Source organism: Rousettus aegyptiacus, unplaced genomic scaffold, assembly GCF_014176215.1.
Source record: "Rousettus aegyptiacus isolate mRouAeg1 unplaced genomic scaffold, mRouAeg1.p scaffold_m13_p_3, whole genome shotgun sequence".
In the NCBI taxonomy this organism is placed as follows: Eukaryota; Metazoa; Chordata; class Mammalia; order Chiroptera; family Pteropodidae; genus Rousettus; species Rousettus aegyptiacus.
Window position 1 is genome coordinate 5,856,497 of NW_023416306.1, and position 25,730 is coordinate 5,882,226.

The 25,730-nt window shown below is 57.6% G+C and overlaps 3 protein-coding genes across 14 annotated transcripts in view; 1 reads left to right on the forward strand and 2 right to left on the reverse strand.

Annotated features, from left to right (window-relative positions):
• ODF2 (outer dense fiber of sperm tails 2) overlaps positions 1-1,242 on the reverse strand; it is a 29,745-nt gene extending 28,503 nt beyond the window's left edge. For 3 of the 8 annotated variants that reach the window (XM_016126392.2, XM_036239025.1, XM_016126367.2), the window contains exon 1: positions 1,079-1,242. In XM_016126392.2, coding sequence (XP_015981878.1) covers positions 1,079-1,242 — 164 coding nt within the window. The remainder of the gene's footprint in view (positions 1-1,078) is intronic. The other 5 variants (XM_036239022.1, XM_016126329.2, XM_016126357.2 and 2 more) reach the window with 2 other exon arrangements.
• LOC107500890 lies at positions 329-6,645 on the forward strand. Of its 4 annotated transcripts, none has more exons than XR_004956280.1 (3): positions 329-823; positions 4,584-4,736; positions 5,089-5,220. XR_004956280.1 is itself a non-coding variant. In XM_016126586.2 (2 exons), exons 1-2 carry the CDS (start codon positions 3,486-3,488, stop codon positions 5,270-5,272), a joined length of 924 nt encoding a protein of 307 aa, XP_015982072.2. In that variant the 5' UTR covers positions 3,441-3,485; the 3' UTR covers positions 5,273-6,645. The 4 variants fall into 4 exon arrangements, 1 of the variants encoding a protein (XP_015982072.2); XR_004956281.1 differs by having other exon boundaries at positions 330-823; positions 4,584-4,717; positions 5,089-5,187; XR_004956279.1 differs by lacking the exons at positions 4,584-4,736; positions 5,089-5,220 and adding an exon at positions 1,531-2,664 and having other exon boundaries at positions 356-823.
• A 3,088-nt stretch (positions 6,646-9,733) lies between these two features.
• CERCAM (cerebral endothelial cell adhesion molecule) lies at positions 9,734-19,663 on the reverse strand. 2 transcript variants are annotated; one of them, XM_036238933.1, is made up of 14 exons: positions 19,375-19,453; positions 18,236-19,166; positions 17,940-18,050; positions 17,657-17,774; positions 16,995-17,129; positions 16,631-16,835; positions 14,721-14,840; positions 14,318-14,394; positions 14,088-14,194; positions 13,088-13,220; positions 11,625-11,752; positions 11,268-11,471; positions 10,606-10,858; positions 9,734-10,255 (listed from the first exon to the last, which is right to left on the reverse strand). In XM_036238933.1, exons 3-13 carry the CDS (start codon positions 18,011-18,013, stop codon positions 10,606-10,608), a joined length of 1,554 nt encoding a protein of 517 aa, XP_036094826.1. In that variant the 5' UTR covers positions 18,014-18,050; positions 18,236-19,166; positions 19,375-19,453; the 3' UTR covers positions 9,734-10,255. The 2 variants fall into 2 exon arrangements, with proteins under 2 accessions (XP_036094826.1, XP_015981761.2); XM_016126275.2 differs by lacking the exon at positions 18,236-19,166 and having other exon boundaries at positions 19,375-19,663.
• Positions 19,664-25,730: the final 6,067 nt, after the last annotated feature.

The following is a 25,730-nucleotide window of genomic DNA, read 5'->3' on the forward strand; positions in this document are numbered from 1 at the left end:
AGATAGGAGAGGCTGAGCGACCCGGGGGCAGAGGCCGGTAGGCAGGCGGGTGGGGGGGGGGCGCAGTGGGAGCTCCCCTCCCCAGGGAGGAAAGGGGTGGGCGGGGGTAAACTTCGAGGGAAAGTACCGCCAAGTTCAGGCCCCACCAGGGAGGAAAGGTGGATGGCCACCAGGGATAAAACCTGAGGTGCTGCTGGCTTGCGTAGAGGAAGGGAGAGAACCGCTTGGCCCCAAGTGGGCCCAAAAGGGCCGGAACCCGCGCAGGGAGCTGGGAGGTAGGGGGGTTATATTGGGGCGGGGCCAGAGCAACTGTCTCCTAGGAGAAGGGGCGTTCCCGGCTGAATAGATACCGGGAAAGGACCAATAGTATTTGAAGGCGAGGGGCGGAAGCTTCCGGCTAGAAAGGGGCGCTCCGCCGCAAGCGGGTACCCCCGACGGCGAAAGGAAAATCCTCCCGGGCGCAGCAGCGACCTATGGGACCTAATATCCGAGTTAGAGCGGGTTAGAAGCCGGGTCGTGCAGGGACGGGGGCGGGGCCCCTACACGGGTGAACCCGCTCCAGCGGGCTTGGGGGCCCTCAGCGGTCCCCGGGGACACGGTTGCTACGGACAAATAACTGCCGTGCCGAGGCCCGCAGGGAGGGAAGGGCGAATGCGGCTACGCCCACCGGCGGGCAAGAGGGCTTGGGGCCAGTCTCCGTCGGCGGAAGAAGAGACGACCACCCACCAGCAGGCAGGAGGGGACCAGTTTCTGCCCATAGAGAGAAAGGAGAAGCCCTGCTGGAGGGCAGCAGAGGAGCGAGCCGAGCCCCGCCGGTGGCCAGGTGAGGAGGGAGGCAGTCCGCCCGCCCGTTAGCGGGAGCAGGCCCGCGCCGGTGGGCGGGGCGGGGGCCAGATTCTGACAGGAGCGGGACGAGCGCGCCAGAGGGCTGCAGGTACGGGCGACCTGGCGGGGGCGGGGGGGCGGGCGGCGGGAGCCAGCGACCCCAGCGGGGCCGTCCGCCCGTGCGGACCCGGCCCGGCGGCCGCCGCGAAACACACGGGAGCGCCCTGGGCCCTGCCTGCCGACGGCCTCTCACCAAGAGCGACACGGCTGCGCCCAGAAACGCCTCCTTATGAAGTCGTTGAAGTCGGAGGCCGGGGTCGTGCCATGGAGACGCCGCGGCGGATGTGGTCCGGCTCCGGCGGCGGCTCCTCCCCGCTTCCGCCTCCTTTTCCGACACCCGGTCGGCAGCTCGCCCATTGGCCAGTTCAAACCCCGCCGTGAGCCTCTCCGGTTTCGCCATTTAGGCCCAGCCCCTGGCGTCACAGAGATGCCCCGCCCCGCACGAAGCTCCGCCCGCTTCCGGGCCACGCTGCCCGTCACCATGGAGACGCGCGATGCCACCAGCGGCCCCTGCCCCGGTGCGACCCACAGTTCAAGGCCCGGCTATCCCCCCTCCGCCATTTTTACGCCGCCCTTGGTCCTCCTCGAGTCCCAGAACTCGGAGGAGCGCCACAGCTCTAACCCCTTCCCTTTGGTACGTTTTAGGAAAGAGGGCTCAGAGACGGGGCACGGAACGAGTTCGTGGCCAGGGCTGCGCCCTGCTTCTAGAAATCCAGCCGCGTCTCCCCTCTGCTGGGGGTGCAGAGATGGAGCCGGCCGATGCACACCACCCGGACTGTCACCGTCCCACATCGCCTGTCTTCGTCTGAACAGGAGGAAGGGCCCGAGTTCCCCTCGCTCCTCACTGCCCTCTTGCACACTCAATGCCGCTGTGTGTACAGACCTACTCTGATGAGGTTCTTGCTCGGCCGCCATCTTCTCAACTATGACTCGCTGTCAGCCAATCATGGGGGGCTGTCACGTGGCTCACGGTGCCGCCCTGAATTGTGGGAGATTCCGACATCCTCAGGGGCCAGCTGGCTTCCAGTTCTTTGTCCTGTTCATCTCTCTGTCCTTCCCCCGCACCTCAGATATACACCCCTAGGGTCACACAACCGGTTTACCAGAAATTTTAAATTCAGCTCCCCACCCTCCAAACAGCCCGCTTTTCTGCCTTGCTCTCACAGTCTGATGCCTTCCATATTCATTCTTTGGTGTTGGGGAGCATTCTATTCCCTTTGACCCGTTCATTTTCTCCCTGTTGAATAAATGATGGATCCCCAGTCCCTGTAACCCAGCCATCTGAGGCTCTGCAAAGACCAAACCCACAAATCATTACCTCCACCCTCAGCTGAGCCCTCGCCACTGCCCAGTAATTTTTTCATTTGTCCCAGTGTGGGCTTTTCCAAACCTTTGCCACTTCCCTATCCCACGCTCCAGCTCCCTCTTTTCATACAGAAAAATAAAGCCATTCAGTGGGATTCCTTCCACCCCTCCCTCATTTTTGTCTTATCCCACTCTTAAGTCCCCCTTCAGAGGAAGAGGTGTCCTTGCTACTCAAGATAAACGTCTTGCTGCTGGGCCTAAGTGAGACATCTCTGTAAAATGTCTCTTGCTATCTCAAAGACAGAATTTGTCAGTGCCCCCATCTTCATTGAAGCAATATTAATTCCGTACTATGTGCTAAGCCCAGTGCAAGGGACACTACACTAACACACCTCACCAGTCTTCAAGGAGCCCATGGCGGGCCACTCTAATGGAACCAGATAAAATAATTAAAGCTTTCCCCTTACTACCCACTGGTGGATTTCCCTGTATAGTTTTGTTTCCTCCCCACCATCTGAGGTCTTTCCCTGCCTGTGCAGTTCTTTGGGGATTTTGTGATGGAGAATCTGAGAATGGGCAGATTGAGAGGACACACACACACACATACACACACACACACACACACACACACACGCACGCACACACACCGGGTAGGAAGGAGGAGGTGAAAAGCTCTTCAAAAGACAGAACAGGGAGGTATTGGGGCGAGGGGTGCTGAATTTGGGGCACCGGGACACCTGTAATGCATAAAAGATATGGGTAGGGGAAGAAAAGAGGACTTTTTGAAAGTATAGCTGTGGTCTGGGTATCTGTCCCTTTTGTGATGTTTGAAAAATGGAAGAACTTGAGTTATTCTATTACTTTGGATTGCTGGGCTGATTTTTGAATGCAAACCATTCTGAGCCTGACCAGCAATGGCCACTTTTTGAAAAAGGGTAATAACCAGCAGTGACGAGGGTTTTGGGAAGCAAGCAGTCTCATTCATGGTTGGTAGGTTTAAAAATTGAAGTAACCTTTTCACAATTGGGCATTGTATATCTAAAGCCTTAAACCCCACACCTTTTTTTGACCTGGTAATTTCACATCTTGGAACATATTTTAACAGAATAATAAGGAGATATTATTATGTACTTTTTTATTATTTATTATTTTTTATGCCTAGAGCACCTGGTCTTCCTAGGTGGTCTCCCATCCAAGTACTAACCAAACCCAACCCTGCTCAGCTTCCAAGATCAAACATTGGACTTGTTCAGGGTGGCGTGGCCATAGACCATGGACTGTGGCTCCACTGGGGCATGAACCCAGGACCTTCTGAGTGTAAAGCAGATGTGCTAACCTCTATACCATGGAACCACGTCCACTTCAATGTACTTTTTGAACGGACCCTTCCTGAACTTCCGAAGGGAATGAGAGACTCAGGGGAAAGGGAGAAAGTCTCTCAAGCTTGCCTGAGGCTCAAGCAAAAAGAAATCACATGGTCCAGACTTGAGGACCAGGAAACTTTGAGGGGTTTGGAGCAAAAGCCAATTAGTAAGTAATAGGCAATATGCATTTATTGTCAATGCACACCCTATGCATATGAGTTCTGTCTGGAATCTGGTAAAGGATGAGTGGTTGGTTCAGTTGGAAAGAGACATTAGTTATGGTGCAGCAGGGGAAACATGGATCCCAGATACTAGCTCACAGGTCTGTAAACCTGAGGCCTCATTAAAACGACTAATGTTTGTGGGAGGCCAAAAAAGTCAATTCAGCTGCTTAATAAGTCATGTTACACACATTCAAGGGAATATTATAAAACCAGTAAAAATAAGACAGACGTGGAAAGATCTCCAAAACACAGCTAAGGAAAAAAAAGGCAGGCTGTAAGTCACCTGTAAGACACATGCCACTGTAAGTTGACCATGAAGTCATTTCCGCATGAAAATAACCTGAGTATATTAGTATATGCATGTAAAAAAAAATCTGGAGAAAGACATACTGAATTCCAGAAGGTAGACTTAGGGGAGATTTTCACTTGTACATTTCTGTAATATATAAGCATTTTTGCCAAAGAATAAGTTTCTACTCAGAAAAAAAACCACCAGATTAAAAACTCGTTGGAGAAAATCATTGTAAAATACCGGATGGAAAAACAGGTCATTGAATGGAACTGAGCTTATGTATTAGTTTGGGGGCTAGGGAGAGAAGTGGGTATAAAAAAGACTGCAAATGTGAGGTCGAGAGTACATGGGTATTTCTGGCGTTATTCTTATATATTCTTGATATTTAAAAATTTATTTTCACTGTGAACTATATGTTCAAAAGAGAGTATATAGTGAGCATAAATTTGCTAGTGCTGCCATAACAGTACCACAGACTGAGAGACCTAAACCATAGAATGTATCGTTGTGCAGTTCCAGAGGCTGGAGGTCTGAGATCGAGGTGTCATCGGGAGATGCTCCCTCTGAAGGTGCTGGGGAAGGATCGGTTCCAGGCCTCGCTCCTGGCTTCTGGAAGTTTCTTGGCAGCAGAACGCCATCTTCACGTGGTATTCTCCCTATGTGTGTGTGAGTCTGAATTCCCCCTTTTTATAAGGACACCGGTTATACCAGATCAGGGGCCCACCCTACTCCAGTATGATCTCCTCTTAGCTAATTACATTGTACAATGGCCCTATTTCCAAATAAAGTCATGCTCTGAGGTCCTGGGGGTTCAAACTTCGGCATATGAGCCCACGGCAGTGCAGATGTTCAGTTTAAAGATGTATCAGAAACTAGACACTAAAGGGCCACTGCCCAACTTAAGAAATAACAGGTTTAATTTTTTTTTTTTTTTAACCAGAAGACGCTGTCTTAAAATGTTAACACTGGTGGTTTATTTCTCTTGTTCTGTTTTTCCAAATCTCAACAATGAACATAGGTGTCTTACGTTCGTTAGAAGTAACCACAGGTGGAGAAGCAGCTGCCGCTCCAGCTCTGGGTCCCAGCCCTACGCGGAACTCATGGCCCCTGAGTCCTCTGGCTCAGGCTCCAGCCTCTCCATCTGCCCGAGGGGCCTCATTACCAGTTATTTCCATCCAGGAGCACCTCCTCCAGGAGCCTGATGCAACTGTCACAGCACCGCCCTGGGGAGAAGGAAGAGCTGGGAGAGCTAAGTCTCCCAGGCCCTGTCAAGGTTGGGCTCCTCTTGGACACTTCGACCAGCCACTCACTGGTCCTGGGTCTCTGAGGTTGGACGGATGCCAGGCTCAGCTGACAGTCTCGGATCTACAGTTGCCCAAACCAGTGGTTCTAAAAGTGTGGTCCTTATGGTCCTTGCACCAACAGCATCAGCATCACTAAGAGAACGTATTAAAAATGCAAGTTCTTGGATCCCACCCCAGACCTATTGACTCAGAAACTCTGGGGGTGGGGCCCAGCAATCTGTTTTAATAGTTTATCCAGGCGATTCAGGGGCACTCTAAAGATTGAGAACCACTTCCCAGACCCTTGGGAAGGATCTTGGAGGGCTAATCTGGCCATGCCTGTTAATTTCCAGAGGGGTAAACAGAGAGGAGAAGGACCTGGCTCAGTGGCAGTTACACAGCGGTCAGGTCATCTGTTCCCAGAGCCCCTACTCCTTGTTCTGACTCAGTCAGACCTCCCACGTTGATCCTGATCCACTCTCACTGTCTGGAAGGTCACCGTGATGCCGGTGACCATCAATGCAGTACTCCCTCTGTGCTCATGAATCCCCACGACATCCAGTGAGGTTGGCACGAATTCTAACCCCTTTTTACAGAGCAGAAAACTGAGGCTAGAGAAAGGTCGGGACACTTGCCCAAGGTCACAGAGCTAGAAAGGGCCAAGATAGAACTCAAACCAGCTTTGTCGGACCCCAGGGTCCATGCTGTGGCTAGTACGACCACACCCAGGTTGCAGAGACCACCACCATCCAGGGAGGGCTCTTCGGCATCCATAATTCGTCTGAGAAGCTTGTAAAGGAGACAAAAAGCTCTCTGAGCAGGCAAAACAGTTGGCAAAAAGCCAATGCCCAAAAGCTACTTCCATTTACTCATAGGAAAGTCCCTTGTCTCTTGGTTAGCACACAATCGTACCTCCTGGGGTCGGGGGGCAGAGCAGTCTGCCAGGAGGGAGGTTGGTAGACACGGATCTTGCCCACTGGTCCTGTCCCCACGAGCTCACTTTCTCTGTCATCCACGCCCCGCTCCAAGCAGCAGGTGTGCCTCAGGGCAAGACAGCCCAACCTTCTTAGCAAGGTACCCACAGAAAGTCAAGATAGTTGCACACCATGACCCAGAGTAGTCTGGAGGGTATTGGGGAGGGAAGCACTTGGAAGTCTTAATGAAAATTTCATAATACATTTTTTTCATGATATATATCAAAATGAGAAACTCTAGTATAAAGTATTAGGGAAGATATTAAAGCTCGGTTTTGTACAAAACTTCCAAATAAAACATGACGCTGGATAAAAGGAGACAGACACAAAAGGCCACATACTGTGTGATCCCATCCGGATGACGGATGACGGTTTGGAAAAGGCAAAACCATGGGGACAGAAAACAAGAAGTCAGGGGTTTCCGGGGGCTGGAGTGGGAGCGGGGAGTTGACTGCGGAGTGGCCCAGGGAAATGGGGGGGGGGGGGCGGGAATCTAGTTGTGTACATTCCATACCTGCATTGTAGTGGTGGTGACGGGACTGTTCACACTGTCAAAAACCATCCAGGTAAATTTCACTGCGTGTAGTCTTAGCAGTAGCTCCCAAACCTGCCGCCGCCTCAGAATGACCTGGCGTGGTCATCGGGTTCAAAAACCTCACCGCAGGGAGACAGGAGAGGGCAGGAATCCGCATTTTAACGAGCTCTCCAGGTCCCCAGGGATGGAGCGTGTGGTGAGTGTGGGGCCAGGGGCTTCTGGCTCAGGACAGGATGCCAAGCTTCCACCTCCAGCCCAGACTTGAACCCCGAATCCCAGGGTCTACGTCCAACCACGCGCGACTTGTCATCTGCACCTGGAGCTCAAATTCAGCCCGTCTAAAGCTGCCCTGCCCTGCCCCCCGCCAGCCCCACGCCGGCTCTCATTTCAGTTCAGGGCAGTTCCATTCTTTTGGTAATTTGGGCTAAAAATTTTGGCGTCATCCTCAACTTCTTCTCTTCCTCTTTTTTTTTTTTTTTTGTTGTTGTTGTTTAGTTTTCATTTCATCATTATAAACTTAACTCTTCAATTGAGCTAGACTTGGAGGGAGAAAAGGGAAACACAGAACCCGAAGAAATGCAGCGAGAACACAAACACTATCCGCTGTGGCGAGCAGGCGGGGTGAGGGAGGGGCGCTCCTCCGAGCTGTGGAAGGGATGACCGGGCGGTTGAGATAAAACGCGGGTCAGTCGGCATCGTCCGCAGACAGCGGTGGCGCCCTTCTCGCTGGTCTCGTCATTCCTGGACCCGAAGCGCCCCACGGCTCCCACAGTTTGCGTGCCCTTTCTTGCCTTGCCCAAGGCCACACGCATGCGATCCAGGCGTTCGGTCTTGGCCATGCCCGTGAGAAACCGGGAACTGTTTATGTTGGTCCAGCGTCCGCCATGCCCACGATGCCAGGACCCACGTGCTTCGGGATGAAATGCTCATCATCACATTTCTCCCCGTGGATGGACTTGCCGCCAGTGCCCGTATGGCGTGTGAAGTCACCACCCTGGCACGTAAGTCCCAGAATAATTCGGTGAAAACAAGAAACTTCATAACCAAATCCTTTCTTCCCTGTGCTCAGAGCATGAAAGTTTTCTGCTCCCTTTGGCACTTTGCAAATAAATAGCTTGAAGATGAGGCCCAAGGGCTCGCCAGGGACGTCGAAGAATGAAGAGCACAGCGGGGTTGACCCCACGAGGCTAGGCAGGGTGGCTCCAGGAGCAGTGGCTTCAGCCTCTGCAAAGCCACCTCCTGTGTCGGGCTTTACCTTCACCACCCCCACTGCCACCACCCTGGTGTGAGGCACCATTTTGTCTCGCCTGTTATTACCATGGTTCCTAAACCGGTCTCCCTATTTCCACTCTGGACCCCCCCTACAGTTCATTCTAGTACAGTAGCCAGGGTGATACTGGTAAATTATGTCATTTCTGTCTCAAACCCTTATCTCAGAGTAAAGCCTAAATTAGCCTGCAAGGTCCTTACTGCTCTGGCCCTGACCTTGGCTCTGCCATCTCCAGACCTTGGCTCCTCCTTGCTCACTCTGCGCCAGCCGCACCAGCCTCCTTGCTGTCATTTAAACCTGCCCGTCCTGCTCTTGCCTCAGGCCCTTTGCACATGCTGCTCCCTCAGCCTGTAATGGCTGTTCCTTCAGATGTCCCCAAAGCTTGTCCCCTTACCTCCTTCAAGTCTTTATTCAGAGGTTAATTTTGCAGATCGTACTTGGCATCTCCTCCCTCATTTTTCTCTGTGGCACTTACCCTCCAGCATTTAATTATTTGTTTTTGTCTGTGGCCCTCACTAGAATGTCAGCTCCATGAGGTCAGGGACTTTCTGTGTGTGTGTGTGCGTGAGTTTTATTTACTGCTGCATTCCTAGTGCCTAAACCTGGCCCATAGGAGGGGCTCAATAAATGTTTATTTTAAAGAATGAAGGGGCCACCTTAAACCTAAAGAGAAGTGACTTGCTCAAGGCCAGAGCCATCCAGAATCAATGGCTTCTACCCTTGGAACGAACAAAGCACCAATCCCCAGCTCTGGCCCTAAGCCCTTCTCACAGCCGTACCAAGTCCCAGAACCAAGGCCACACCAACAGACCCCATGCCCTCAAGGGGGTGCCTGACCGACTCTGCCAGGACCCAAGTGCTTTCATGACCAAGTCAAGGGGCCGCCATGGGAGAGGAGCGCCTCTGAAGAAGGAAACTGGAAGCTGCCAGTGTCACAGTCCTGCGCTGGTGGAGGCCCAGGCGGCCAGGCCAAGGCAAGGGGCCACCTTCCCGCAGCCTCCAGCTCTTGAGTGCAGGCACTGGAGACAGCTGCTAGGCCCAGAAGCCTGACGACGGGAGGGGGCGTGGTGGATGGCGCGGGAGGAGGGCCGGCAATTCCCAAGCAGAAGGGCAGAAAGAAAACCAGAACGCGGAGCTGTTGCTGGTAACCCTCACTTCACGCAGAGTCCAAATGCCCCGGGCTCCCTTCCCCGTCTTCCGCCCCTGACCAGCAGAGGGCGCTCTGGCCCACAAGGTCCAGGCTCTGCCACCTAGCGCCCTCTGGCGGCCATACTGGTTCATGCTGGAGGGGAGGCCTGGATCTCCCCCAGCCGCCCCCAGCGGAGGGGTTCCAGCTGCACAAGTGAAGATCCAAAGGCAGAAGGCATCAGCAGCCTTGGGTCTGGCCTGGGCCCACCCTGACCAGCAAGGCGAGGCCGACAAGGACCATGACAGTACCAATGGGTGAGCATTCTCTTCTCACCGCTTTACCAACCAGTAGACTGAGGAGATAATGCCAGGTGGGCCTGACTCCTCCTCCAGGCTGCCCTCCCCTCTTGTCTCTCCAACTGCTCATCCACAGATCCCAGACCTAGTGACAAGCAAAGAGGCTCAGCCATGAGTTAAAAAATATAAAGTGCGAACACCAGGCGGCTTTTATTGAGGACCTACTGTGTGCGGGGTCTTCCTCCCACCTTCTTGCATTTCCCACTGGCCAGGGGAGAGTGTGGGCCCTGGCAGGTGAGACCAGGCTTCCAGTTGGGGGTAGGGACTAAGGTGGAGGTAGAAGAGAGTGGAGGGGCCCCAGCAGCTGGGTCCTCAGGGAGGGTAAGGCTCCTGTGTCCGCCCAGCTGGAAACTGAAGGCCGGGGAGCCTCCCTCCTTCCCACCCCAGGCCGCGGGTCAGGCCGGCAGGGTAAGAGGGCCTGCAGGCCCTGCCCTTTTGCTACATGACCTCAGGGAAGGGCACCCATTTGTGAGTGGTTTCTCCCAGGGCCAGAGGGCAGAGCGGCCATGCCTAAGGTGGCAGCCAGGTCTCTACTGGGTCTGTGGTTCCTGGTGGCAGCTCCCGCCAGCAATCTCCACCTCTGCTCCCTGGACAGCTGTGCCTGCTCCTGAACATTCTTTTGGAGTCCCCGCCTGGACCTGGTGGGACAGCAGAGGCCACGGAAGAAAGCAGAAAGAGCTGGAGTCGGACGGCAAGAGGCAGAGACAGAAACACACACAGAGGGAGTCAGAGACAGAGAGGCGGGCGGGCAGAGGCAGAGAGACACCAATAGGTACAGAGAAACAAAGAGAGAAACAGAGAGAGAGCTACAGGTGGATAGAGAAATGCAGAGACAGAGAAAGAAAGCCAGAGAGAGAGAGGGAGGGGGAGAGAGAGAAAGAGAGAGACAGCCTGAGAAGGGGAAAAAGGACCCAGAAGCAGAATTGGCCAGAGAGGAGAGAAAACTGAGGACCCAAGGCGGGGGGCCTCTTCCCAACCCCGCACTCACCTAGAGCTCGTCCCTGGGGTGGGGATGGAGGCTGTGCCCACTGCTGCCAGCCAGGTCCGGGCGGGGGCCACGCAGGGTCTTGTGAGAGCCAGTCCAGCTGATGAGGCGGCCGCTGTCATCGTCCCAGAGTGAGGACGTCTCCGTGTCGCTGAGCCATTCTGCGTCCCCCGCGTAGTGGGTGGGGGCAGCAAGCAGGGGCCGGGCCGAGAAGGCCCTTAGGTCCCTCGGCCAGAAGTGTGCCTTGTACTGCTCGCTGTGAGGTAGGAGGACAGCTCAGGGGGCTGAGGCGAACCCCACCACCCAGACCTCATGCCAGCCCGGAGCCTGGCACCTCACCTGCCTGCAGCACCTCACTGCCCTCCCTAACTAGACCTCGCAACAAACACGAGAGGCAGGGTTTCCCTTCTCCCCATTTTCCAGATGAGGAAACTGATGGAGAGCAGAAAAGTCACTCATCTAAAACCACACGGGCTGCAGAGAATTCACACCTAGGTTGGCCTGACGCCTGGGAAATGGGTTCCTCAGCTACTCCTTGGTGACCTGGAGAAGTGACTCAGCCTTGTCAGCCTCAGTCTCCCCACCTGCCCAGCAGGGGACTCACTACTTGCCGAGGTGGGCTGCCGGGACGGGGCGAGCCTGCCCCACCCCAACCTGTGACTCACTTGGGGTGCTGGTCAAACATTATGGGCAGAAACTCGTCCACGGGCAGCATCCGGCGCAGGGGCTGGGAGGCCAGCAGCTTGCGGGCGCCCGCCAGGCTCAGGACGTACGCCAGTGTCCAGTAGGAGTACCCGGCCACCACCAGGTGCGGCAGCCCCTCCACGGCCACCTCCTCCTCAGGGTTCACCTGCTTCCGGCCAAGGTAACTGCCCGCAACATCAAGAGTTTAAGAGTCACTAGAGGTCCCAGTGTGTCAGATGACCGCTCCCCCAACCCCATCCTCCAGGCTCCAAGCAGGAGGGGGCAGACCCCCCGAGGTGCGGCTCCTCTCCCCTGCCCCTTGGGCGCTGGCTGCCTACATCAGGTCCCATGGAAGCCTCTCTGCCTCCACCTCTGCCATCAGCTGCTGCAGCCGGCCCCGGAAGTTGCTCTCAAAGCGGACGTCATCCTCGAACACCAGGACCTGGGCCAGGCCCCTGGCAACCACCTGTGGTAGGCAGTGGGGCGGGGCGGCTCTTTAGATTTGAGCTGTCCCCGTCCACCCGGCCGATAGTGACCCTCTCCCTGTCCTCACTTATATGCCAGATGCTCAGCCCGGCCACGTTGCTCATCTGCCCTGGAGCCCGCGGGGGGCTCCCACCAGCTGGGGTCTGAAGTCCCGATGCCTCGCCCCGGCATTCGTGGCTCTCCAGGCCCCCGCTGAGCTCCCCGAGGAGACTCATGGTGGCGATCGGAACCTGCGCTGCTTTCGCTGAGCGCTACATCCCAGGGGCCAGGGCGCCACTCCCTGTCTCCAGGGACCCTCAGGAGGCAGCGCACGCGACGGCCCTGTACAGCAGCGAGGACACAGAGACAAGGGGAGGTGAAAGGACTTGTCCAAGGACACACGGCCGGGAAGTGGCGGAGCCAGGATGTGAACCTGCACGGGCTGGACCCCGGGGCCTGCGCCCCCACCTCGCTCGGCCTCCTGAACTTTCCTAAAGGAAGCTGGGCTGGGCGGGGGTGGGGGACACCCTAGCCCCAACATCCCTAACAAAAAGAACTTTCTGGAACTTCTGGAAATGTGAAAAGAACGTGAAATGAGCTCAGTAAATGTTCCTCATCCTTCCATCAGCTCAGAGACAGCAGGAAAAAAAACAGAAACATAAGCTCGCGCGCATCTGTCTTGGCTACAGCAGAAAACAAGAACGAGGAGTGAGTCTGCGCATCACTTCCTAGAGGAGGCGCCCCTCGGGGACCAGTACCCAGCAAGTGGCCTCTAGCGGCCCCTGGAGGTCAGTCCCTTGGTCCTTCCAAGCAGTAGCCTCTCGGAGGCCCTCGCGCCCCTGGGCCGAGGCTTCTCACAGAGGGGAGCGGGCCTTTCACGCACCCAGCTCCCTCCTGCCTCAGGGCCTTTGCTCCCAGTTTTCCTCTGCCAAGGAGGCTCTTCTCCCCACCAGTCAACGGCAAGGCCCAGCCTGACCCCACACCAGGCCGGTCCACACTCCAGAACAGCCTGTGCACCTCCGCTCTGTGCAAGCTCGGTCCTTTCTCCATTTCTGTTTCCCCTCAGGTCCCTGGGCCCCAGGAGGGCGGGGATGTATTGATCTTGTTCACCTCTGTATTCTCAGAGCAGGATATCTCCCAGCGCACAGTAGGTGCTCACTAGAAACTGCAGAATGAATAAGGTATCGGGCTGAGCACAGAGGCGGTGTAAGGCTGCTGGCTGTGGCTTTGTTAATGCATTCAGTCACCCATCGGTCACTTGAGGGCTGGGCGCAGGGCAGTGCCTAGGTGGCCCCTGCTCTCCCGGAGGGTGTGGGCTGAGGGGCGGGGTCCTCACCTCCTCCCAGATGGAGTAGTGGCTCAGGAAGCAGCCCACCTCGCCCTTGGTCAGCGTGCGGCCAGAGTAGGGGTCCTGGTAGCCAGGGAGCAGGTCCACGCCGAGGCTCCGCATGATACTGCTGTTGAGCATCCTGCGGGAGACGGGTGTGACGGGGTGCAAGGTGCCCTCTGGGGACACGTCCAGGGAAGCCTGGCCAGTGCGTGCTGGTGACAGTCACGCTAGAGTCTGGTTCGAAGGAGGTTTCAGCCTTGTTACTGTGCCATGTGGTCTGAAGCCATCGGTGGCCAGATTGGGGGGAACCATAGCCACCTCAGGCAGGGGTGACCCTCGGGGGAGGGGGCGGCAGCGCAGGGAGGTGGGAGGAAGCCTGAGAGGGGTGCACCCAAGGATGAATGTGGGGAACACGGCAGAGGCCCAACCAAAGGGTGCACATCCTGCAGCCAGAAGGGGGTGTACACGGCGGGCACGTGGGGCCTCGTAACCCCAGGCTCCCCCGGGGAGCGTGACTGGTCTGCTCCCACCCCATCCATCAGGGACCTGACGGAGAAGAAGAACCTTGATAATAATCATGAAGACACCTGACCTCTGGAATACTTACTGTGTCAGGCCCTGGCTAAATCTTCCCCAAACCCTGACCAACCCCCAAGAGGAAGGTACCCTGATTGGCCATTTACACACAGGGTTGAAATATGGGGTGATGTGCCGAGGTCCCAGAGCTGGTAAGTGGCAGAGCTGGGACCCAAGCTAAGGAGCCCCAGATTTTGGGCCTTTAACCGCTGTGTTCCCCTCCCCACCTCAGGGACTGAGGTGGCGCATCCCGTCCTGGTCCTGATTTCCCCCGGGGACTCCCTGCGACAGAATTACTCGGGCCCTGCTTGAATACCTCCTGGAACAAGGAACTCATTCGACACATCCCTCTGCTTTCCTCCCACGTCAGGAGCAACGATGGGCCGCACTGCGCCCCGGCGCCCAGGGCCCCTGCCCCGGGGAGGCTCACCGGCCGTCCACGGCGTCCACCACCCGCCCAGAGATGTCCATTTCCCAGAGCGAGCTCAGCATGCGCTCACGGCGGTCTGGCCGGCGGGCCAGGCTGATGACGAAGACCTGGAGGAGGCGGGGGAGGTGGGTGCGCGGAGTGGGTGCGCGGAGTGGGTGCACGGAGTGGGTGCCAGGGAGGGGAGGCCCTCCTGTCTCCCGACCCCAGACCTGCAGGCTGGGGGCACTCACCTCATCGAATCCCATCTTGGTGGGACTCTTTGGGGGCCGGGACACATGAGCCGAGGCCCACATGGGGGGCCCATCCACTGTGGAGGAAAGCACCCCCAACTGTGAGTCCCTAAGGCTCCTGCCGACAGTGACGCTGGCGTCCTAGCCGCCCCATTCCTGCCCCCTTGGCAGAACGCCCTGCAGGAAAGGCCTTCAGACATCACAGAATCCATCTGCCTCCCCTGGACAGATGGGGAGACCAAGGCCCAGGAGAGAAAGGGACTTGCCCAGAGCCAGGGAATGGGTTAGGGGCGAGGCTGGGACCCCGAACCCGCTGCGCACTCATGTCTGGGGCCTAGGAGAAGGGGCGCATGGGGAGGCAGGGAGCGGGGGCCGCACCGGGCGCCCGGCTCTCAGCCCTCACCTAGCGCCTCCAAGATCAGGTGGACGAAGTTGACCCTCTCGTCCTCCAGGTCCTGGTGCGATTTCACGGGCACGTTCATGTACCCGTAACGGTGCTCGTTGCACACGTGGACTGACACCCCTGTGGAGAGAGGCCGCGTGAGAGCCAGAGTGGGGGGCGGGGCTCTCAGACCCCAGCTGTCCTGCCAGTGCCCCAGAGTGTGAGTCTTCCCTGGGACTCAGTGTCTCCACCTGTGGGATGGGACAGAGAAGGGGCTCTGCTCAAACAGTACCTGAGGAGCTTTCTGCCAAGATTAATACATTTAACAGACGTGTCTAGAGCACCTGCCGGGGCGATGGAGGTGAGCGAGACGGAGCCCCTGCCTTCGGAGGGTCAGGATGACGCAGGAGCAGGCCACCTCCAGGGTGACTACAGCCAGGGGAGGCCATTGCCCCACCCCCTACACCTCTCCCGCCTCGGCCCAGGGCCAGCCAGCACCTAGCACCGCCCCCTTTTGCCCAGACCCCCCGCACTTAACTCCGCACGCCCTCCCTTCCCCTCCACGCCGCCCCCACTGGCAACCGGCGGCCTTTTATTTCTTCGAGATTCGTCACCTTTACTATACTTCTTTATTTACTCTTTATTTTCTACAGACCGTGAGCTCAATAGCTGGGTGCCGGAAGCGTAAAAGATGGACACAAGACCACCGCGCGCTAACCTCCTGCAGACCGCCGGCCAGCGAACAGCGGCTGGCGCGAAGCGGCGGCCGCGGCGGGAAAGGACTTTGGCTCCTGCTCATTTTCTCTCCATGTGTTGGCTTCACCTTCACTCGCCTTTTACACCTGATTTCCCCCCCCTCCGTGCACGTCTGCATTGCAGATGTCACCAACACCCGATGCACAAAAAGCCGATGCCAACGCTCCCCTCTCTGGCCGCCCCGCACACGCCGCCTGCGCGGGTGCAGCACCTCTGGATTAAAGCGTCACTCCGACCGCCAGCAGAGTCCTCCACGCAGCGGACAGTCTTCATTCACGTCCCTGCCACCCCTCAATCACACCCCCAATTCCACCCTCTGGCGCCTTCTCGAGAACCTCACTCCAACGTTCGTGTCTCTGTTTTGATCTTGTCTTCAACTCTTCTGCGGAACTGGATTCATCCCATCTAAACCCAAACACTTTCTAGTAACTTCCATTTTAAACTAACTCCCAACACCAGAGCGATCTTTTCAGAGTTCAGATCCCAACAGGGGATCCTCTGACTGCCCAGTGCTCTCAGGCTAAAGTCCAGACACTTGCTGGTCAGGTCCACACTGGCTGGCACCTGCCTCGGCCAGCACCAAGCCCCACACCCTTACTGTGTTCAGCCGCCCTCCTTCTTGTGACCCCTGCCACCACGGGCCTCTGCACCTGCTGGGCCCACCGCCTGACATACCCTTTCCTGCTCTGTTTGCCTTGTTAATCCTGACCGTACTTTAAATCTCAGCCCCAAAGTCCACGTCCTCCAGGAAGCCTTCCCTGACCAGGTCAACTCTACTCTAAGCTCCCAGAACACCTACGATCAAGAAACTCTTTCCTGTCGCCGTTGTGATTGGACACTGATTCGTGTGCTCCCTTGACTGACAGGAAGAGAGGCTCCAGGAGAGAGAGAGCTGCTTGATTTTACTCATCACTTTCTCTCCAGTACTTGGCACATGACAGGTGCTCCATAAACATTTGCCTAATGACGGAACACGTGACAGTGCCATGATGGGGACGGCCGGAAGAAAGATCTAATCCACTGGAGCAGCGGTCTCAAGAAAGGCTGTGACCCAAAGGACAAACAAGAGCTAACAAGACGAACTGTGGGGTGCGGAAGGGCATGCGGAGCTAAGGGAACAGCATGTGCGAAGGCCTAGAGTCTTCCAAGGAATGCTCGAGGAGAGCCGTCCTCACCAGCAGCCTGACAGGAGAAGGCGAAGACGATGATGTCGTCGAACGGCCAGGTGTAGTTGGGGTGAGGTGGGTAGAAGGCGAGCTGGGCTGCCCCCTCTGCCCGCAGGGAAACCAGGAAGGTGGAGTGGACCATGGGGACCTGGAAGCAGCCCCGGCGCTGGCGGTTCTTGGTGGGGAAGTACTCGGCTGTGCGGCGGTAGTAGCCCTGGGGAAGAGGGTGCTCTGAGCTGTGAGGGGGCCCCCCCCCTCCCCAGAACACTGCTCCCTGCCATGGCCCACAGACCCCAAGGGCTTCAGGCTCTCTGCCCTTCATGCCCCTTCTCCCAGGACCTCGAGCCCCTCGAGGCCCCCGCCCCCGGCTCACCTGGGGGGTGATCCCACACCAGAAATTGGAGTAGTAGGTCTGAGAGTCCAGCATTGGGGCGACCACGGGCAGCCCCTGCTCTATGAGAAGCCGCAGCGTCTGGTTGTTGGTCAGAATGTTGTCTGTATCTGCAAACTTTGGGCAGGGGGATGTCACGGGCCCCAGCCTTGGCTGGGCTGCAGTCCCCCAGGGATCACTGAGGGATCCCTCCAGATTGCCAGAGACCCAGAGTGGCTCCTAGGATCCAGTGAGGGGCCCTTAGAGAGGTCTAGCCTACAAACCAGGAGATCTGTGTTTGGACCAAGGATCCAGCCTGAGGCACTGGCTCAGGGACCAGGTCCACAGATTTAGACCTAAATTGTTGACTTAAGAACTTCATCTGAGATCTGACTTAGGAAGCAGATCCAAAGACCTACTCAGAGCTCTAGCTCAGGGAACTAGGCTCAGCATATACTGGGATCTACCTCAGAGACCCAGGCTTAGTATCTACTCTGATACTAGGTACTAAGCATAGGGATCCCAGATCAATATCTGGTCTGGTTTCTGACCCAGGTTGCTAGTGGAAGAATCCAGCCTACAGGAAGTTAAGTCACACTGAATTTTCTGTCGGCGACAGATACCAGCACCGATGGGAAGCCCAACTGCAGGCCAGGCTTTCTTACCAGGATGTAGTCAGCTCCCCAGCCCCTGGCAAAGGTCAGGGCTTCCTGCTTCAACTCCATCAGAAACTGGTACCTTTCTTTGGTCCAGTGCTTGGGACTCTCTTCGTCTGGGTACGACCTGAGGGGGTAAAGGGATGAGATGATCCCACGGGGTAGGCGCCTCTCCCTCTCTGCGGGGACTGGGCAGGGCCCTGGCCTGCAGATGTGGCTTGTGCTGTCCCTTTCCCTGTCTGAGTGGCAGCTACTGCCCCTCCTCCCAGAGCCTTTCCCCTCAGGTCGCCACCTGGGCTCCCCCTCGGGCCTCCAGACCACGGTGGCATAGTCACTGCCCACGGCGGCCAGCCACTCCTGCAGCATCTCCGTGGTATTGTCCACGTTGTGGTCCGTGGCACACCTGGGGACACAGGAGGAAGGAGAGTGAGAGGCACAGCCCCCGAAGGCCCCTGAGGCAGCCTTGACCCCTGGAGCACCAACACCTGGAGGCTGGCCTCTCCCGGGCGCCATGGCAGTAGGTGGCAGGCAGCCAGGTCCCCATCACGGGCCTGTGACCCACTGTGCGACCCCTGGCAATTTCCGAACCTCTCTGGGCTTCACTTTCTCCCTCTGTAAGTATAAGATGTCCTCTGAGGCTGGAAGCAGCCTGGAGGGCTGAGACAAAACGCGAGAGCATTTGGAAAGGTGAAAAGTACCTCAGCTCAGAAGCACGCACACAGTCCCTGGTTGCCTACTTTCCTTGCGGGGGGACCACAAGTCAGCCCCTCCCCCTCTCTGAGTCAGGACTGGACAGGAACGCTGCTGCCTCTCTCAGCCCAAAGGTTGTAATAGGGCCCCCACGCTCTGGGTGTCCCTGGGAAGTGCTGAGGGGCCCTCTCCAGTCCTATGAGAGAGGCCCCCATGGCTGAGCCAGGACGGGGGGCTTAGATGGGAGCCCAGGCTTTACATGGCACTGCCCCTTTAAGCCAACTGCCCAGGAGTGAAGACTAACTACGTGTCAAGTCCTGCAGGGGTGGGAACTTACGAACTCCCAAAATGTGGTAATTGTGGGCGGCCTCCCCAGGCCACGACTCCGCCCCTAGCCCAAGTTTGGTGTGTTGTGAGGGGTAGTTTGTCATTTCTCTCAGTTTATCCCCAACCTCAGCTTGGGACTCCTCCCTGTTCTGGCTTCCACAGACTGCAGTCTCTGAGTCCAGAGCCCTGTGAGGACGCCTGGGGAGGAGGGACACTGGGGGGCGGGGGTAGGACCACCCCTCTACAGACAGGGGCTGGAAGCAGCCCCGCCGGAGGGAGAGCGAGTCTGACTCCCCTGCAGGGCTGACAGCATCCCCACTGCTCCCCAAGAGCTCGCAGTCTTGCTGATCTCGGCCACCTTGGCCCCGGGGCGCCAGCTGCTCCTGTCTGCTGCGCTCCAAGTCAAGCCAACCACAGGCCCCATGGGGTTGAGTTGTAAGCTGGGCCCAGCTTACATCCAGAGGAGGTCCCAAGAGGAGGAGCAGGGGCCAGGGTGGGTGTCCTAGGGTCAACGTAAGCACTCAGAGGTCAGTCTGCAGGGCCAAGGGGTACAGGGTCCTGCCTGGGGGGCTTGGGGCTGTGGAGGGCCCATCTGGGAGGGGAGGAGCCTGTCTGGGGACAGGGGGCAGTTGAGGCCATCTGGGGCAGGAGCTGTCGGTGGGGCCGGGGGGCAGACGCCCAGTGGGTACCGATGCCAGGGTCTCTCTCACCAGAGGGCCAGTCGGGCCCGGGGGTAGTCCAGCCGCTCCAGGGCGCCCAGGTAGTGGGGCAGCGAGTGCTCAGCATTGCGGGCCAGGATGGCAAGGACCACGGCGGGCGACGGCGGCTGAGCGACGCCCGCAGCCGGGAGCCGCAGTAAGAGCAGCAGCCGGAGCAGCAGGGCGGCCGGGGCGGCGCGCATGGCGGGCGCTCGGGCGGCGGAGGCGGCCCCCGGGGCTCCCGGCCGGACCAAGGGGAGTGGGCGGTGCGGCCGGGCCTGGGCGGGGCCCGGGGTGGTGCCGCGGCGGCCCGGAGTGGGTGGGGGGAGCGCACCCCACAAAGGGTGGGCTCCCACTCTTCACCCCTGCGCGGGAGTTCTCCAGTGTCTTCTCCTCGGCCAGCAGCACCGCAGGACCAGGACCCGGAGACCCGTCCCAGACGCGAGCCGGGGACAGCCCCCTCCGGGCCGGACGCTGGAGGGGGGAAGGGGGTTAAAGGGGAGGGTCTGGGGTGACGGCATCCGAGCCGCCCGGGCGCCTGCGAACGCGCCGCTCCAAAGCTCTGAGCAACCCCCGGAATCCGGCTTCATGTTGCGCCCGACGCCTCTGAATCCAGATTCCCTCGGACCTCCGCCGCCCACCCCGCGGAGCAGGTCTGACCCCGCACCGCCCTGCCGGGCTCCCCGGCCCGCCCCCTCCGCCGTCCCGGCGCGCCCTCTGGCGGACCCAGATGGAACTTCGCAGAGCCTCGAGGCAACGCGTGGGCCTGAGAGCGAGACCAGCTTGGGGAACGAGGAGGGGGTCCCCCTGACCTGGGCGCGCCATTCCGCTGCGGTCCGAGCCCGGAGTCCCCCGTGCGTCATCATCTTCGCCTCCGTCGCCAGCACTGGCGCTGCTCCAGCCCTTTAAGAGAGCACAGCCCACTCTTAGACTGAATGCGGAACAAGGGGGCAGCCCCTCACGGTGGCCCAGCCCCCCCACCAAAGCAATCTCCTCCAGGGCAAAGTTTAGGTTCTAGTCTCCAGCCCTTCTTAGAAAGCAGGTGAGGGGAGGGGCCTGGAGGCACCAATGATGGGTTCCAGATCATCTGCCACTGACCTCGGGCAGGTCAGTTTCCCTGAGCCTCAGATCCTCATTTGGCTGGGAAGCGGGGGAGGGGGAAGGTTGTAAGGATTTCTTGAGAAAATGAACGCACTAGAAGCTTTTCCACTGCATGGAGCCTGGCCCCAAGAATTTCTGGGGCTAGAAGACAGGCCTGGAGAGAAAGCCGGGCTCCCCTTCCATCACCACCACTACCCACCCCCCAGGAAGGCCAACTTTCCTAGGACACCTTCGGGTCTCTCTTCAGGCTCTTCCCGGAGTTAGCGGGGGAGGCTAAGCCTGTGCATACCACCTGTACTGAGAAAGGAGGGATGGGGGCCCAGCAAAGGACGGACTTGCCTAGTGATGGGGCAGGATGGATCCAAAGCCTCCACCAGGCCCCAGTGGAAGTTTCCAGGTGGGGCTGCTTCCTGGCCAGAGGCCCTGCAATGAAAAGCCTAAGGCCTCTCCCTGCTACTTTTTGGAGAAAAGAGAAGCTATTGCCTGGGAACTCTCATTTCCAGCCTCCAAACCTTCCACCCTCTGCCCCAAGCTGGCCTCTCCTCTCACCGCAAGGTACAGTGGAAGAGGCACTCCTTCCTCACGATGGAACCTCTCCCGGGCTCCAAATGCCATCTCCTTGTCCTTCCTAGATCGCCAATCGCCCTCTCTTCCGGATCCTTCAAAGGACTGGAATCTCCCCCAACCTAAAATAGAAAATGCCAAGCTGCCTGCCGGGCCCCCAGCTGCTGCTCTACCTGTCTCCCTCCAAACCTCTTGTGGGGGTGGGGGGTGCGGTCCTGTGCTTTGCTCCCTGTATCACCTCCTCATCTCGTTACCACTTGACATAGACCAAAGCCGCCTCAGCCAAGACCAGCATCCTCCTGGCCACTCCTCCCAAAGATCCCTTCCTGCTCATCCAAGAGGAGGGCTCTTCTGCAGCTGGCCACATGGACCAGTTCCTGTTTCTGGAAAACTGACATGCGTCTCAACTGCCCACCTGGACCTGAATTCCATTTGTCCAAAATGGAACCTCAATCATCCCCCGAACCTGGTTCCCCTCCGGTGGCCTCCCTGCTCTAGGGAACAGATGTCTACCTACCCAGTCCTTCGAGCTGGAGACCTGGGTGTCGCTGACGACACGTCCTTCCCTCTCAGTCCAATCCATCAATCATCTCATCCTGGCAAGATCCCCTCCTCAGCGGCTCTTGCACGTGGCCACCTCTTTACTTCTGCACTGCCACTCAGCCTGGCTCAAGGTGTCAGCACCACTCACCTGAGCCTCCGCACTTCCCAGCCCCTCCCCGCTCCATGCGCCCGGCCTCACTCTGGCTCTCTCCCTGGAAACCATTCTGCACTCCACCGGCCCTTTCTAAAATGCCTGGCATGAACGCTTGCATGGGGGTGGGGGGCTGCCCGTCGCCCTCAGCATAGAGCTCAAGCCGCTTAAGGGGCAGCGAGGCTTTGCACGGCCTGCCCGATGTGTCCCCAACTCCTCTGACCTCCCCTCCTACCCAATCTCTGGCTCCAGCCAACTGGACTGTGTATAGTTTCCAGAATACTCCATACTTTAGGACCTTCCCACATCCTTTTTCGTTTTTGTTCATCTGCTTGAACTGGTCTTTCCAGCCAAACCCTACAGGCCCTCCAGTCCCAGCTCAAACTTCCTTCCTCCGGGCGTATCCGCCCACCCGGCATCCAATATCACCTCATTCATCCCACAAGTATTTATGGGATACCTGCTAGGTACGGTAGAATTCTAAGTACTGGGGTACCCAAGACAGACCATCTCTGCTCCCCAACCTAAAATACACATTCTGTTAAGAGGAGACAAACAGGAAACAGGCAAACTAATAAATAGTTTCAAAGAACGGTTAAGTGCTATGAACAAAATAAAACAAGTTTATAAGAACAGAGCAGCTGGAGGTAGGAGGTGACGTTGAGTCGAGGGGTCAGTGAAGACATCACAGAGCATAAGGGGAGCCCGCCAAGGGCGGTTCTGGGGGAAGAGCGTTCCCCGTGGAGCAGGCGGGGCCAAGGTTCTGCCGTGGAAACGAGCCAGGGTTGTTGGAGCAAAGTGAGTCAGGCAAGTGTGACAAGAGCTGAGGACCACCGAGGGCCTTGAGGCCGTGGCAGGAGTCTGAAATTTTTTTTAAGTGAAATAAAAAGGCATTGGCGGAGGTAACCAGAGGAGTGACCTGATTTGCCTTTATTTAAAAAAGTTCTTTTCTTTTTTATTTTTATTTTTTACGCCTACAGCACCTGGTCTTCCTAGGTGGTCTCCCATCCAAGTACTAACTGACCCTGCTTAACTTTAGAGATCAGACAGGATCGGGCATGTTCAGGGTGGCATGGCCGTTTGTTGATGATTTGTCTTTAAAAGATTAATCTGGCTGCAGCTCAGAGGGTAGACTATGGGGGCAAAGATGAAGCCAGGAGTCCCTCGTACAGGGAGAGATGACGGTGGGCAGGGTCAAAGTGTGTAATGGGATTAGATGTGGGAGATGGAGCGAGGAAGAATCAGTATGGCCCATCAGGTTTGCAGCCGGGCTGGATGGTGGGCTTGTTACTGGATGGAGAAGACCTGAGAAGTGGATGTAAACTGGGTTCTGCTTTGGGACTTATTCTGAGCCACCCTTTACTCTTCCTGGCAGAAAGATGGCATGCCAGACCTGTCTGCCTCCTTCACCTTCGTATCGGCAGCCCTAGAGCAGGGACAGCCAGGTGCAGGGTGGGCTCTCAGTAGAAATATGATGAGGTCACTGCAGAGGTGGGCTGATCAAGTACCTGTACTCCCACTTACACTTATTATTATTATTTTTTGCCCCAAATATAATAAGGCATACTCTACGAGGGTAATATTGGGCCAGATCCACAGTCGTTAGAAAGCAGTGGTTCTCAAAGCGTGGTCCCTGAACCAGGCAGCATCAACCTCAACTGGAAATTTCAGAAATGCAAATTCCTAGGCCTCCACCCATATCTACTGAATCAGAGACTCTGGGAGTGGAGGTTAAACTGAGGAGCTTTCCTGGTGATTTTGATGCAGGCTAAAGTTCGAAGCTGCTGTTCGGTAGGGCCTACGGCCTCATTCTCAGGGTCACGTGATGCCTGGAAAAAACTGGACGCATCTGTCTGAATAGGACCCAGACCACCCTGGACCAACATCTAGCTCTGGGTTTCGGCCCCCACATTGTAATTCTGGCCTAAGCCAGGTGGTGGCGCCAGCGCCTCAGGCTTCACTCTGGCATGGGGAACTAGAGATCCCAGGATTGTCCGCCTCCCCAGTGTCTTCTTCCCACTGGGAGCCTCAGCCCCAAGGCCTGCCCACTGGCAAAGGCTCTGCAGGGTGGTCTTCATCAGAGACAGGAGTGCTGAGGCTGGCACACCCAAGGGGGCGGCCAATCTCCTCCTCCTGGCGGTTAGGAGTGTGGGCTAGAGGACACCCCTTGGTCAGAAAGAAATTGGGGGTATCTGGTCTGTGGCACTTGGGGTCAGAAGCCCAGGCAGGCAGCTCTGGTCCAGTGGACTCTGGCCACATGTCCATTAACCCTCTGCCTACCCTGCCCAACCTCAGGCGAGGTCTCAGGTGCCGCTTCCCTGCCCGTGGGTGGGGCGACCAGGAGGTACCTCAGGGCCCAGACCGAGCCCCAGGGTTGGGGGCCCTCATAGCTTGGCAGCCAAGCAGGCAGGGAGTGGGGACCCACAGCTGAGGGGATGCTTGGATGGAGCTCTTTCTTACCAGCTGCCAGCTTCACGTCTCCTGGGTCGGGGGCTCTCTGGGCCCGTCCTGCTCTGAAGCCAGATGAGCCCAGGATCCTGGCCAGAGGAGGCGCCCGCGCCCCACTTCTGGTCCTGGGTGCAGCTCCGCAGATAGGAGTCCGGGAGCCTCTCCCATCTGGGCTCCCTCCCACCACAGGTTCAAAGCCCAGTACCCAGAGGACCCAGTGCTGAGCGCAGGCTTGGCCCCCGATCTGCTCCCCTGCTCCTCATCTTTCCTATCTGAGGGGAGACGAAGACCCCCAAATCCAGCTGGAGTCACCCCGCGCAGTCTGCTTAGACCCAGCGCGCCTTGGCCTCCGCTCCAGGAATCTGCCCACAAGCCCTCATCTCCCGTGGTCCCACCCAACGCCCACAGCCACTCTGAAGGACTCCCTCTTGGCTATGCCTTCCTCTGCCAGGACCCCAGAAGCGGAGCTGTCCTTTGAGGCTCTGCCTCTGTCCTTAGGAGGCTGGGGCCGGGCCAGCTGTTTTCCCCGGGCAGCCAGCTGTTTTGGCCATCAGGAAACAGCCCTGGCTCCTCTGCCGGAGCCGGTGCTGTGGCTGGGCTGCAGCGTGGCAGCCCTGCTGGGCCGGCGCCTGCGAGCTGTTAACTCCTCTGGGCCCAGGCAGCCCCTTCCCCTCCCAGCCCGCCCTTCCGCCTCCCCCCGACCCACAGGAGCAGCCTGTCACGAGGCTCCTAGAGACTCCGAGAAGACTGAGCATCATCACTACCCCCACCTCCATCAACAACTGCTAAGCCGCCCCCCTCCCCTCGACAGAGCCTTGTCCTCAGGTGACCCAAGGTGAGAGGAAGGTTCAAAGGGATGAATGCCACCCCGTTCGGCAGGATAACAGCAGCTATCATTAACCGAAGGCCGTGTGCCAGCCATGGCGCTGAATGCTTTAAATGTACACTCTAACTCAATTTTCACAACAACCCTGTGAAGCAGGGAACGTTATTTTCCGTTTCACAGAGGAGGAAACTGAGGCGTGGGAATCGAGGCTGCCTGCCCAAGCCCACGCAGAGCTGGCGTTTGAAACGGAACAGCCTGCCTCCCTCCGGCCGGCCCTGCGGCCCCAGAATCGCCAGAATCGCCAGAATCGCCATTGGTGTTGCTATGTACGTTTCCCCTCCCTGCGGTTTCTTTCGCCGATCTGGGCCTCAGCGGCACCATCTGTGAAATGGGAAAGCGGGAAACGGAGCTGTGGACTTGACACCACCACCGGCTCCCGGAGGCTGAGCCCGGTGCTGCGCCAGGCTCTGCACTCAACACCTTCCAAGTATTTATTAGCAAAATCATTGCCATCGGTGGCGGCTGTCTGCCTGGGCTGGGATCCCGGCTCTGCCGCTTCCTGGCAGCTTGGCTTTGGACAAGAGACTTTACCTCTCAGAGCTCTGGTGTCCAAAGCTGGAAAACGGATATGAGAACGGTACCTACTATATCCTCAGTTTTGTTGTGAAAAGGATGAGATGATGCAGTTAAAGGTGGTCAGCCCGACACGGAGAAGGTGGGTGGGGAGGTTGCCTC